The sequence below is a fragment of the Hirundo rustica genome, chromosome Z (assembly GCF_015227805.2).
Source record: "Hirundo rustica isolate bHirRus1 chromosome Z, bHirRus1.pri.v3, whole genome shotgun sequence".
Lineage (NCBI taxonomy): Eukaryota > Metazoa > Chordata > Aves > Passeriformes > Hirundinidae > Hirundo > Hirundo rustica.
Window position 1 is genome coordinate 32636768 of NC_053488.1, and position 13742 is coordinate 32650509.

The 13742-nt window shown below is 34.8% G+C and overlaps 1 protein-coding gene across 6 annotated transcripts in view; it reads right to left on the reverse strand.

The window, feature by feature from the left end:
* The window catches only part of TTC39B (tetratricopeptide repeat domain 39B), a 73187-nt gene that overhangs the window by 7048 nt on the left and 52397 nt on the right, over positions 1-13742 (reverse strand). For 5 of the 6 annotated variants that reach the window (XM_040090553.2, XM_040090555.2, XM_040090554.2 and 2 more), the window contains 11 exons: positions 12573-12640; positions 10593-10657; positions 10341-10446; positions 8949-9014; positions 7284-7392; positions 6398-6465; positions 6251-6310; positions 5790-5951; positions 4679-4770; positions 4274-4394; positions 2255-2366 (listed from right to left, as the gene is read on the reverse strand). In XM_040090553.2, coding sequence (XP_039946487.1) covers positions 2255-2366; positions 4274-4394; positions 4679-4770; positions 5790-5951; positions 6251-6310; positions 6398-6465; positions 7284-7392; positions 8949-9014; positions 10341-10446; positions 10593-10657; positions 12573-12640 — 1029 coding nt within the window. Of the gene's footprint in view, positions 1-603; positions 847-2254; positions 2367-4273; positions 4395-4678; positions 4771-5789; positions 5952-6250; positions 6311-6397; positions 6466-7283; positions 7393-8948; positions 9015-10340; positions 10447-10592; positions 10658-12572; positions 12641-13742 lie in introns of those variants that run through there. The other variant, XM_040090557.2, reaches the window with a different exon arrangement.

A 13742-nucleotide genomic window follows, 5' to 3' on the forward strand; every position in this document is an offset into this window, starting at 1 on the left:
CAACTGACAGACTGCGCTTTTAGTGATAGCAGAAGTACAGTGCAAAAATATTTTGTATTTTCTCTAGCCTTTTTTACTAGGCTAAGTTATTGGATTCTGTGACTGTCTCCTTAAGGACTCAATCATTGAAATTCTGGGGGCATGCACTGATGTCAGTAAGGGTTCATCAGTCTTTAATAACTTTAAATATTAGCCCTATTTCACAAAATAATAAAAGCCATTATGCCAAAGCATTAACACTAAATGACAACAAATGCACAGGCCAATTTAAAACAGACAACCTTGAAATAAATGTGGGAGAACCATCTCTGCAGCTGCAGTGCTCTACACCAAAGGAAGTATCATTACCAGGACAAAAATAAGCAAAAAAATATTTTTCTTGAAGTTGTGTAGTCTTTTTTTTATTATATATTGGACCAGAAATCCTGGGGGGGAACACAAACATTTCAAATGTCTTTCATTTTTTCCTTCTACCATCCCTCTTTTCAGCTCTATACAACGCAAAATTACTTTCAGTCCTTGAGAGATTCCATGCTGTGCCTCCTCATGTGAAGCAAATGAAGTAAAAACAGTTCTAAGAAGTCTCAATCCCTATGTGACCTTCGTGTACAATCAACACTCTTTTTTCACATTACTTTAGCAATCCTTCAACGTTACTACTAAAAAGCATCTCTTAAAATTATATTGTAACTATACTCTGCTAGCAGCCTTACTCACTTTTTTAAGGGATTCAGCAGCAACTCTGGTAATCAGAGTCCTTATTTTCACTGCTTCTGCATCTTTAATAGCAGATCAAGATCACATATGTGTAGTCCAGAATAAAATTACATCTCACTGAAATTATTACTAAAAAAAAAAAATCACACAGAAAGTATATACACTTCCAAACTATATCCTATTTGCAAACTGAATTTCCATAAATTCACTGTTCTCATCCATATGATTTTATTTTCATTGTTTTTCTTCTGTACTTTGCATATCTCTACTTGGGGATTTGGTAGAAAATTTACTTCACTGTTACAACTGATGAGCACTTCTAGTACAAACTTCTGCACAATATAGCACTGGATTTCCAACAGGTTCTGCCAGAACACTGTATCCATGGAGCTCACGGGAATTACTTTGTTTGCAAGCATCTTGCATATCACTACACTATTGTTTTAATATCATAACAACAGAAAAAGAAAACATTTGAGATTTAAGAGGCACACTCCTGATTCTGCAGGAAAGTGAAGAGCAACACAAAAATAAAGGAACCCAATTCAAATGTGGCCATGCAAGTTACTCTCATTTGGTTTATTATACCATCCAGATTGGACCATTATATATTTCTTGTACGTCCCTGTTTAATTTCTTGTGTATCGCCTCAATTTATACTGTAAATCGTACTTAGATATAGCTTAAATTTCAGAATTGCTGTTTTAACCACTGGTAAAAGTAAGTTGCTAAATTATTCACAAATGTGACTAAAATCTGGGTTCAATAGAAATTATTTTAGTGAATTATCATTTAAAAAGTTTCACATGCAACATAGTAATATTTATTCTAGAAAAGCTCAAGAAAATTCTATCAAAAAATTCACATAACAGGTTACAGAATTGCCCTGATAAAATCTGATAAAATCAAGTAGCAGTAAACCAGTTTACTGTAGTAAACCAGTTGCAATAATTGAATTTAAATTCTTTTAGGAGTAAGTGATAGGCCGATTCTCTAAACATTACCCGAAGACATAAAACCACGCACTAAGTTTATTTGTTAAGTATGTTTCATTTTACAACTAGCAAACATGCTTTATTTTGCCAGCAAGTAAAACAAAAAAACAGACTCATTCACGCATAGCACTTCATCATATCTTTTATAATTTGCAATATTCTATGCAGCAGGTGTCTTCTGTAATAAACTGTGATATAAAATGGTTTTTAAAAAGTATTTTTCAGACATTTAAGAAATTAGCAGATTATGGTCCAAGGACACTCTCAAATACAAGAAAAACTAAGCTAGAGCAGTCATGTTCTGTAACTATTAACCTCCTGTCCTTGAGTTTTCTGTATTCAACTGCAGCATCAATTGAGCTGCATAAAGAACATATTGAAGAACCACTTGTAACTTTCATGTGGCTCCAAATTTCCATACTTGGCCTTAATTAGCACATTGTCAAAGCTAACACTCACTTGCAGAATATCAGAAGACAGAAGCATAGAAAAGGTCAGCACTTCTTTTAAGATTATTAATTCCATCTTAATTGATCACTTACTAGTTTCACTTTGTAGAGCAGCTTCTTCTTTTTCAATTGTTACCAGTAAGTTTTCAGTGAGGTCTGCTCTTTTGCCCACAATTGCAAATCCATTCCAGACATACATCATTTCCTGATTAAAAACAAATAAACAAAACAAACCAAACAAACAAAAGGTAAGAAAAACTCATGGAATTGTGTATTTACCTAAAGAATGCCCCTGAAAAGGAACATTTTTGAGTACATAAAAATACTACCAAAGCTTGTTTTGGTACAAAACATCTATGAATATGAAAGGAAAAATTAAATTGAATGTGTGTTGACAAAGTTAACCTGGGTTTCTAAGTTTTGAATGTTTTTTGTGTTTTGAATGCTTTTTTAATGGATTCTACTATCACATATTTTCACAGATCTTCAAAAATTAAACTGAACAGATTTTAAAAGGACACTTTACCATCATCCACATAACACAACAGCAAAACTGGATGCTTTAGGTTCAACTTGTGGCCTCTGTTGCATGAACTAAAGAAAGAGCTAAGAGTAGTTTCTGGCTAAAGGATGATACGTAAATTTGGTGTGCATTTGAGCGTGTGCTTGTATATATAGTCCAATTACTTAAGTATGCACCCAAAAACACACTCTTGTGCTTTTATTTAGAGAGAGAGAGAGAGAGAGAGAGAGATACGCTCTAATCTATAGACCATTGTCTTCTATACAGGGCAAAACTGGAAGCAGACACAACTTCCTGGATAAAAATGTGATTCCACTAGGCACATCCAACATACAATTTTACTATAATTTCTACAAAATCTTGTTGGAAAAAAAACCAAGACAAATCCTGGGGAAAAAATCTTCCCAGATGCCTTGGTACAACAGTAAGCAATAAGCTTGTTTTGATACATTATCACATTGTAAAACTTCAGCAGAATAAGGGTTAATGCTAACCAAAAAGGAGCCAAGATCTTTACTCAGTCATCATACACTACAGTATCATTTGTTCTACAGTAATTGAAATTACACCTCTGAAATATGAAGCCTAATGTCATTCTGAAATTGATACAATACAATGGTGAAATAATTCCCCTTTTATTTTTACTGCAAATATGTAGGTTTTCAGACAGAGAAAAAATCTGGCTCTAAGTGTGAAACAGTATTATTACTAACATCATCAACTACATCATGCTAGATTTGTTTCAATTCTGTAGTCTTGTCTAACTATTTAATATTTAATAAACTATTTTCTATGTTTGGTTATGCCTAATCCATGATGAAAAAAATCCTAAATTAAAAAATACTGGATTTAACAGCAAGACCAAATATATACACTCACAATTTACAAGCACCCTGCTGTACAAGACCAAGAAAAATTTTACTTAGTCCTCTACATGAAATTTAATATAGAATTAATTTTAGAACCACTGGATTAATCTTTTTTGGACTTTCTATATCAATGAGCCTTAACATCAGAAATTCCTTCTCAAATTAGGTTTTTCATGTACAGTTGTTGGCAAATTATGCATGTACAAAGATTTTAGCATACACATATAAAAAGCATCACTGCTCTGCACATGTAAACAGACTGCAACAGTAATGACTCTGAAGTTAAAATATGGGAAATTAGAATAGCATTCATAAGGTAACTTCTAAATGTCTTACAAGGAAAAAAAAAACATAACAAAAACCAACCACCACTCTTCATTTCATCAGAAAAACAGAAAGTACCTTAACGTCCTAACGAGTCTAGAAGACAAGGACTAAAATCATGCCAACCTAAAGAACATGAATGTAGTTTTCTGTATGCTGAACTTTTTCACATGAAAAATCTGGTGCTTGTTTCAGACTGCTGCTTTGTTGGTAGTATGATCCAGTCCCTAATACTTTTCACAAAAATCACATTGTCTGAATGCAGTACTTTAAAAAATTTTAAACGGAAACACATACACCTGACTATATTATTCCTTCCCTGTATAATGATGTAAATTTTTTTTAATGTAAATTTTTTATTTTAGAAAAGGATGAAAACAAAGCAAGAACAAATACCAAGGCAGGTAATATCAGCTTCACAGGTTGAGGACATGCATAGCGTCGAGCTTTTCTTACTGCAAACTTCTCAGTTGGGATAGATTTTCCTGCAATTCTCTGTTTTAGACCATCCACTTGTCTACAAGAAGGAAAAATGGAAAACGGAACTTGTTTACTGGTATTTTTTTTCCATCTCATTTCAGTTAGATTTACTGTTTTTCTCTGAAATACAACATCTTAAAATTGTTTTACAGCATGGAGACCAGAGCTGTATGATATATCCTTGCTGATAAAAGCAATTTTAATGCTAAAGACAAAGAGAAAAAATAAAAAGTTTATGGTTATAAGCAAGAAGTAAGTCACACAAGATAAAGACATGGGAGGGAAAAAGAGGGCACATACAGTTGCTTTATAAATGTTTACCTGAATAAAGACACTATGTCCTCACCAGTCCTCTTCAAGTCATCCTCTGGAAGCATACACAGAATTGCTGCCTTTTGGAATACATAGATTGCCTATTTCAAAAAGAAACAGCAACAGATTACCACATATAATTTTTTTTGTGTTTAATCCCTATATTAAAGACTCGAATCTCTCACCACAATTGCAGCAGCAAAGTGTTTACATAATTCTAAGGCAGGCAGAACTATAAAAGTTTAGCATTCCCCCTGTCACATAGTTAATGCTGCAATTTTATTTTTAATGTATTTATTAATATTTTGTATTAGTTAGAAAGTTAAAGGTATCTCCTGCAAAGGAGAATTTATTATGCAAACCACTGTCAAAGAGATGAGGTAAAATTACTTAACTATTCTAAAGTCCATTACTGTTATTATATCATCTATTACATGTAGAGACATACTTGAACAGAACAGAAGGAAATAGCTGAATACTGATTCAAGGAAAGTTTAATAACTGGATTTTGCAGAAAAAAGAAAAAAAAAATCCATAATTCTATTAAAGACACCTGCACTTCCTGTAGAATATACTATTCCCTTTCTCCTTTGCCAAGAATTAGATGTAAGATAATAAAACAGTAATCTATAGAGGAATAAACAAGAATAATGCATAAAAGGTTATTGACACATTGTGCTTGGTTCATACTTGGAGAAACGTTTTTAAAAGGAAAAGGTTATCTGATAGCCCAGCTTTTCTTGTGAGATCCTGTCCCCAGCAGCCTTTCTGAATTTTGTGTCACAAAGCATCTGCTGAGTAGGTGTGTCTGTTTCTAAAAAGCAAACACAGTTTCTTCAGCCAAGCTTTACTAGTGAGTGTTAGAACTTGGCTTGAGAGGTAAGTTTACAGTTTTCCTATCTCTCTTTTTTCTTCCAACTTGGGTAAATACCTTCATTTTTGGAGGGGCCAAAGCACTGCTGCTTATGGTTCTGCTGCTTCAAAAGATGAAATAAAAATTCATCCTTAACAACCCAGTTAAAACATTTCTCAGGAAGGCAAACATTACACCTATTGTGCAAAATAACTTTAACTGTATAGACCACTGGTATATCACACCAATGTTCACCTGCCCATTTACCTTAGACCACCTGCTCTCTTTGCTGAGCAGGTCTGCATACCGATATGCTTGAAGCCAGTCCTGCTGGAAGGTGTAGCACCACATCAGTTCCCAGTAACAGAGATGATGAATCTGTTTCCACTCTTGCTGGGCTGCTATGCAGTCTTGGAACCTCAATTGTGCCTATGAGTAATTAGGGAAGAATGATGAAAACTGGCTCAATTACAACTTTATGTGAGAGCAATGTCTAATTACAGAGCAAATTCTTACCTAGCACCCAGGTGGAGAACACCTGACAAGTAAAATGAGATAAACTTCCCTTTCAGTCTCACTTAGAGAGAAGGCTGGAATCAACATTGACAGTGAACATGAACAGGGATAACAGCATACTTAACACTCCAACGGAGACATAGATGAATTAACTATTTTTACTCCCCAGGCTAAACACTAAACAAGAACCTTAGAAAGAAAAAATTATTTACCTTTTCAAAATTTCCTTTCAGTATATCTATTCTGGCAGCATAAAAAAGAATAATGGAACCCTTGAAAAGAGATGAGAAAAATAACTAGTTAGGTGTTTGAGCTTAGAGAATTACATTTATGTTATAAAATTTATTAAAAATACGCACATTTGGAAATTTATGGAGGTAGGGTTCGAGGAGATTGTCTGCTTCCAGAAGGTTGGCTTCCCCTGTACCTAGAAAACATAATAAACCAACTGCTCAATGTACTTAAAAAAAAATCCAAGTTTCATAGACTAAGATTTGGGGTTCAAATCATATTTGACAGATCAATGGATGATTGCTCTATGTGAAAGCAAATTATTACATAATATTGTTTTTCTATAAAACTAAATTCTTGTTGAAAATATACTAAGTGCTTTAAAAATACTAAATGTCTGTAAGTAGAAACAGACTAGAATTATAAGAATATTTTTTAGACTGTTCCATTGTTGTTCCTAGTTATATTTTTAAATCCCTTTAATTGCTTTAGCAAGTTAGGAAAACATTCCTCAGCTGCCTCCTCTCCTAATTTTGAACTCAGTAATGAAATACAAGTAATGCTGGAAGAAATGAGGTTCTCCTTAATTTCCTGATGAGCCTGAGGGACAAGTACCAAAATACTTAAAGAGCATGAAAATATATGGCAAGAAAGCATACAGAATTAATTATGACTTTTAGCTCTATATGGCAAAAGCAATTCTGGTGTATAGGCTTTTTTCTGGAGATAGTTTTCACAACATCTAATGTTAATTTATGCATAATGACTTTTTTAACTTAATCCTGTTTTGCAATATTTTGCTGTTGAGACAGCCCTGCAAATGGAGCAAGATGTTGGTATACTGCTGTCTACCCTCACTGTTTCTGCAGACACAGCTTTGTCATGGATATTAATTTTAGTTCATAAGTAAGTATACAGCAAACTCCTATTTGGCCACAAATTTCAATTATAAAAATAAATCACAATATAAATCATAAGGTGTAGCATGACTGAAAAGCTACACAGTGGTCTCACCAAGGATTAAGGAGACGTAAGTATGATAAACCAACAGGGTGAAAGTACACAGAATGGCCCTCAAACTGCTGCCAGATGCGCCTTCCCGTAGTTGGCAGAGGCCCAACTCCTAAGAAACATCACAAACACATGCAGAATTAACTATGAGTATACAGAGTTACTATTAATTTTTTCTGGCTAACCAAAATTTAGTTTTCCTTTCAGATATAAGTATTTCATAATTCAGTACTTATCTCAAATCCAACACAACCCTCTACCAAAAACATTTCTGTCACAGCTAAGGAAGGAGTACTCAGGAAGGAGAAGACTAATCTAACTCTTAATAAAATCATGCATTTCAGTGCTATGGTGAAACAGGAACATCACATGAACCATGCAGACACACAGGTCTACAACGCTTTCCCATTACATTCTGACTATGAGCCTTTCAGAATAACATCATTCAACCTATGTTTGGTGGTAAACTCTCCCACGTGTTCCAGTGCTACTTGTTGGTGTGAGTCTTCCTTCACAGAAAATCCTGGTTATCCTCAATTCTCTTCCATCAAGTCAGCCACTACTTTGAGGTTCTGACCAAAATATTACCTCTGCTGATACATCAGTGTCTAATGACAGATACAGATTCATGGAGCCTTACACAGCTCTTAACACATGAGATTTCCCTTATGTTCCTGTTTAGACTCATTACATAACAGCTTGACTGTTTGGGGAGTGTTGAGATGAGTTCAGAGCTTCCCTGACCAAAAGCAGTACTTCTCAAAAACATAATTCTGCCTCAAAACAAATATTAACAGATCAATTTTATTGCACAGCAACTTGATGAATTATAGGAGAATTCAACCACCACACAAAAAAAAAATTGTGATGATATTTCAGAAGTGTTTCTTTTTTTTCAGCCTTTATTGCATTTTTAGTCAGGGAATTGTATTTTGGAAGAGCTTCAGCATGAAAAAGCTTTTCAGAGGAAGAAACAGAATGAACAGGTCTCTACTGAAGTCTAATTTTGCTACAGAAAAACCATATTGTGGACAAGCTAACAGCAGTAAGACCATATGGTGATTGTAACATTAATTACTTTAGTTCAGTTGTGTACTGAATTCTGTTGGTTATTTTATTAGGGTTTTTTTGCTTGAGTTTTGTTTGGGTTTTTTTATTTTTATGGGCATCAAAAAAGTTTTGAAGAGCTGTAAAATACTTGCAAAACAAATTACAAATATTTTTCTCACCCATGAGATGTACCTAGATTCCAGGATGACACATGATATTCAGAAATCCTTTTTTCCAAAGAAATGGGCTGAAATTTCGGGTGGAAAAAATGTAGAACTGATTTTTCCCTTGGTTACTGGCAAGGAATGTCAAATTCTGACTACATCAACTAGAAAAGAAAGCTGATATCCTCTACTTAAGGATCAGAAAAAGGAAAGGAAATTGCACTGGCAAAATCTCTCAAGTAAACTGGTCATATCCAATTGTTCTTAAAGAGTAGGGTATCACCATATGTGCTTTTATGCCTGTATCATCTAACCCATTTATCTTTTTTACAACACTCAAATACTGATAAACAATCAAAATTATACTTCTAGTGTGGAATATATGACATTAAATCCATCCAGTCTTTTATCTTAGAAAAAAAAATTTTGAAAAAGCATGTATCAAATCTAATACCCTATTGCCAGAAAATCCAATGAATTCTAAAAGTCGGAGGATCCTTCCTGGTAAAAGTGACAGCATCTGTAATATATTTAAAAATAAAAGGATAATTAAAAATATGTACACTTCAAAAAAAAAAGTTAAATTGTTATAAACGTGAACCAAAAACGCCAGCTACTATGTTAAATGCTATTACACATTAGTAAAAAAGCAAAACACGAGAGAACTTGAAAGTAAACATGCATGCTCAGAATTCTGATGATCAACCAGCATGAAAATAGAGTCCAGCTGTGTTTCCTCAGATAATGACAGATGTTTCTACCTTCAGCTGGTCAGAATTGCTTGAAAATTGTGGGTCTTCTGGAATGAAAGTCTTATCTATTTTTGTATTACTTACAATCTACAACTGTCATCTCTCTTTACCACTACTCCATTTCATTGGGAGTCACACAGAAGCCCTACTTGTTCCTCCTGTGGGAGCACTGAATCAGATCAGAGAGTATAATGGTTTTAGAAATACTAGCTGTTGCTATAATCCTTTAGCCATCTATTATAGGCATTTTTGCTCCTTCTGTAACTGCATCCTCTGCATCCTACACAACAGAAAATGTATCAACATCATAACCACCTTTTCAATGAGCATTAAGAAGCAGGTCTACTTGAGGATCAGTTTCAAGAAAGCTCCATTCACCCTAATACATTCTGCCCATCAGACACTTTTTCTGTTAAGCCTCCTACTGAGAAGACTCCATGAAGACTAGGAGAGGTCAGACCACTTATGAACACAGTTGCTTGAATTTTAAAGTCTGGGGCAGATAGATCTGAGTTCTTCTGACCATATTCAAAACCGGCCATCTCCAATCAAGAGTAATACAGAAATTACCATACTGACATCAACTTTCACCATTGCCATGACAATTGTTAAAAGGTAACTGTAGCAAATTGTAAAGAATATGCAATTTTCTTTTCCAAGAACTCAGTAAACTATTGTTCTTTCTTCTAACTATAATTATCTATATGAATCTAGAGTATGTCACTGAAGCAAAAGAACAGGATGCCTGGGGGAGTTAGAATTAAACAGCCACTCCAGCTATTCTGTAACCACAGCGTAAGCATCTTTAAAAATCCTGATACACACAGGTAGATGCAGCTGCTTTTTCACTTCAGAAATACATATATTAGTTATTCCCAGAGCATGAAACAATTCAGAATAAACTAGGAGAAACAACCCAGAAAGCCTGCATGCCAGAAGTTGCAGATGGTTTCATATTGCATAAAGCCTCCAGAGCCTGTTATCTCTATTTTACAAATATGTAAATGTTAAAACAGTTACAGTACTGTATATACAAAGAAAGACAGTCTCATAGTATTATCCCAATGCCCTTTCTGTAGTGCAATAAGTCTTACCAAGTTGAATGCTCCAATTCCAAGTTTTACTCCTCCTTCAAACTGGTAGTATGTTTCATTTTTGCTTTTGTTCCCCTGAGTCATCTGTAGCACCTGATGACATTCCCTTGCAATGGAGAAAAAAAGGAGGGAAGGGAAAACACGACATAGAAATTTTATTAATGACTATGACTGATACAAAAATATTCCTTTCTATTTTGGAGGCATTAATGCCACTCCAACTGCTCATATTAATGTTTTCTAATAGCTTACTTGTATATCTGGTAACTTGTCCTAATTTTGAGGCCACCTTTGATAAAGTTGATCATATTTTCATCCTGGAAGAAAAAGATTTAACTGTAAAATATTGTGCATTCATATTACACATAGCACATACATAAAAATCCTCCAGCTACATCTACTTACAAGTTAATGTCATAGGAAACACTGAAAATGTTTTTCACTTACTAGATGTGTCTCTAAGACTGATGTTAACACTTGCTCTAAGCTGTCAGGGAAACATTTCTTTTGTGCATGTAACAAATTTTAAAACTGAAGAGCAAAGTGAAAAGGAGAGCCCAAGTGTTACTTTAGCAGAATTCGCAATGTATATAAATGGATCAAGAAAGCTCTCCACCAGATGGTGCTGCAGGAGCTGTTCCAAACATTAGGAAATGGTGATTCTGACATAAACAAGGAAGCTTGCAGAAACTGGCAGCCCCTGAACAGATGAAATGCCATTGCTGATCAAAAGTAACTACATGTATTACTCAATTTATGTGCTTACTAACCTCTAGAAAAATCAAAACAAAGCCACAATGTACTTGTCATCAAAACTAAATTCCTGAAAAGCAAGACATTATCAGTTCAACAGAATGAAATTTTTTCTCCTACAATTCACACGAAAGAATATGCACTGGCATTTCAGAAATGCATATTTAAATATTTAGGGACAGTATATACAATGTGGAAAATGAAAAAGCACCAAAAAAAGGCCTCAGAACAGTCAACCAAAGGAAATTCTGGCTCCCATAAAAGGATCACCATTTCAAAAGACCTCATCTGTCTTGTCTGCAAGTATGAACACCCAAATGCATGTGTTTCAGTACAAGAATTCTATTTCCCTCTGAGGGGTTACATTTTTGTTATCATCACCGTTCCAAGATGAATCACGGTCAGCCAAAGATGAAAAATATGGGGCAGCACAGCAATCGGCAGAGTGGGGTACTACCGTCAAAAGCAATACATATGTGGTGTTTTAGAAAAAATATACATCTAAGGGGTGTTTATTATTTTACACAGTCCTAACTCACCTCCTTCAACAACTCTTTCAAAATTCTTTTCATGGTTAAAACAGACCCCACCCATCCAATAAAAAAATAAGGAGGATTGCTTCTACATAGTAAAGAAGCAGGCTATTGGAAGGACTGGCATTCCATTAACAGTATTTCTTGATACTTCTGGCCAAATACTGGATCAAGTAGTTTATAAGTATTTGCCAAAGGAACTTAATCTGACCTTAGTATCTATATGCTTCACATCTTTCTCATAATTTACACTGGAAGAGATTATCTAAAATATATTCAATAAGTACTTGTTAAATGCTCACATATGTTAAAAAAGTATGACTAATTCCTGCGTTCAGGAATCAAATTCCAAACTGAATTTGAAAACTCTGTAGGATGAAGTCCCCAAACCACAACCTCAATCAACAGCATCACACAGTATAAAATATCAGATCTTTCTGTGAGCTGAACTGTTACCTCAGAGATGCTAAGGCATGCCCATTTTGTAAACATTCAATACTGTATTATTCCTGACACCATGCGCATAGAGAGCAAGACTGATTTGGAAATGACATGTGTACCAGCTGAAGTTATGTTACTACCCATTCATGCAAAAAATGACCCACAGTTTCAAACAACATACTTCCTCATACCTGAACATATTTTTGTACGGGCATAGGACGCTGTTCAATGTGATGCAGATCATTTAAACATACCACCTTGTATAACACAGCAATACACCTTAGGGTGATACCTTGGTATCTGAATATGGTCTTTGGTTATTCATACATAGAAAGAGAGAACTTTGTTGAGTACCACACGATTTACCATACTTTCAATCATTGCCATGAAATAACATTCACTCGCAAAAAATTTGGTTTTAAATATCACATCTATTGTTGGAATGATGTCTTACAAGTAATCTCTCTCCGTTATACAGTCACATAAAATCAAAAATTGACTTTACCTGTACGAAGGTGAGAGCTGCTTTCTGTAATAAGCATTCAGCATAGCAGATTTCAGCATGCATTTCCTCTATATAAGAAAGAAAAGTTATTTACTATCAGCAAAGTCATAGTCAATATTGTCTTCTTAGGGACAATGGAACAAATAAAATGCTGCCAAGACAAGGAAAAAGAAAAAAAAAAAAGCAAAATTCTGCTGTTGCCATTTCAATAACTGCTGAGTAATAGCTGTAACACACAAATCCCAACAGAATTCTTCTATTTCCCTTCTTCTCAGACAAAACATTGTCAGAGCTGACCTCAGTCTGTGGCAAAAGCTATTTGACATTCCGGTAGATGGTCTCCTGTACTTTTCACTGATTCCAAGCTAAACAGCCCACAGCAACTCAGTCTTTCAGCCCTCCTTCCATGTCTTACAAGAAATTTCTATAGATGAATGGTAACCCTTACAGAGGTTCAGGCTTTTCCTATACCCACTGAGACACTATGAACAGGTTTTCACCAAGTCATGCTTAACAAACTGAAGGCCCCAGGCAGACTTTCTCTCTTCATGCAGCGCTGAAGTACATTTGATTTAACACACATGACACGAGTCACTCTGCACCCATGCTGCAAGACCAGCCACATGCACAAGGCTGCTGTATGTACAGTGCATACGTGGTGAGTTTGATGTGTCCAAGTATTAAAGAGGATTCTTGTGCCAGGTTAGAAAAAAATGCATACTTGATTCTGCCTGAATCAGAAATAGGAGATCAGCATTTTCAGAGCCATGAACAATGTACTGATACCATTTCCCAAAACACCTTAAGGCAAAACAGACAAGCACAAAACTTGTTAATATATTCAGATTCCAATGCAACTAATGACAAGGATGTACTCCTCTGCATCAACGAAGATTCTTAAACTTTTGGGAGCTGTCTTAAGTCAAAAAAAGGAAACTTCCCTTCAGTCCTATAATGTGTTGTGAAAGGCATTCCTTTCTTAATTCATGCATGCTCAAAGACAAAAAAAAAAAAAAAAAAAAGGCTGAATTCTCCACTGAAGCTTTGCATTCAAATTAGAAAAAATAAAAATTATATATATGCTTTGCATGTTTATTACTGTAAGATACTAGTGAAGTCACAGAGTTAAGCATATTTGTACGCATTGGTAGGGGTAGTTTTGAGCTTTTT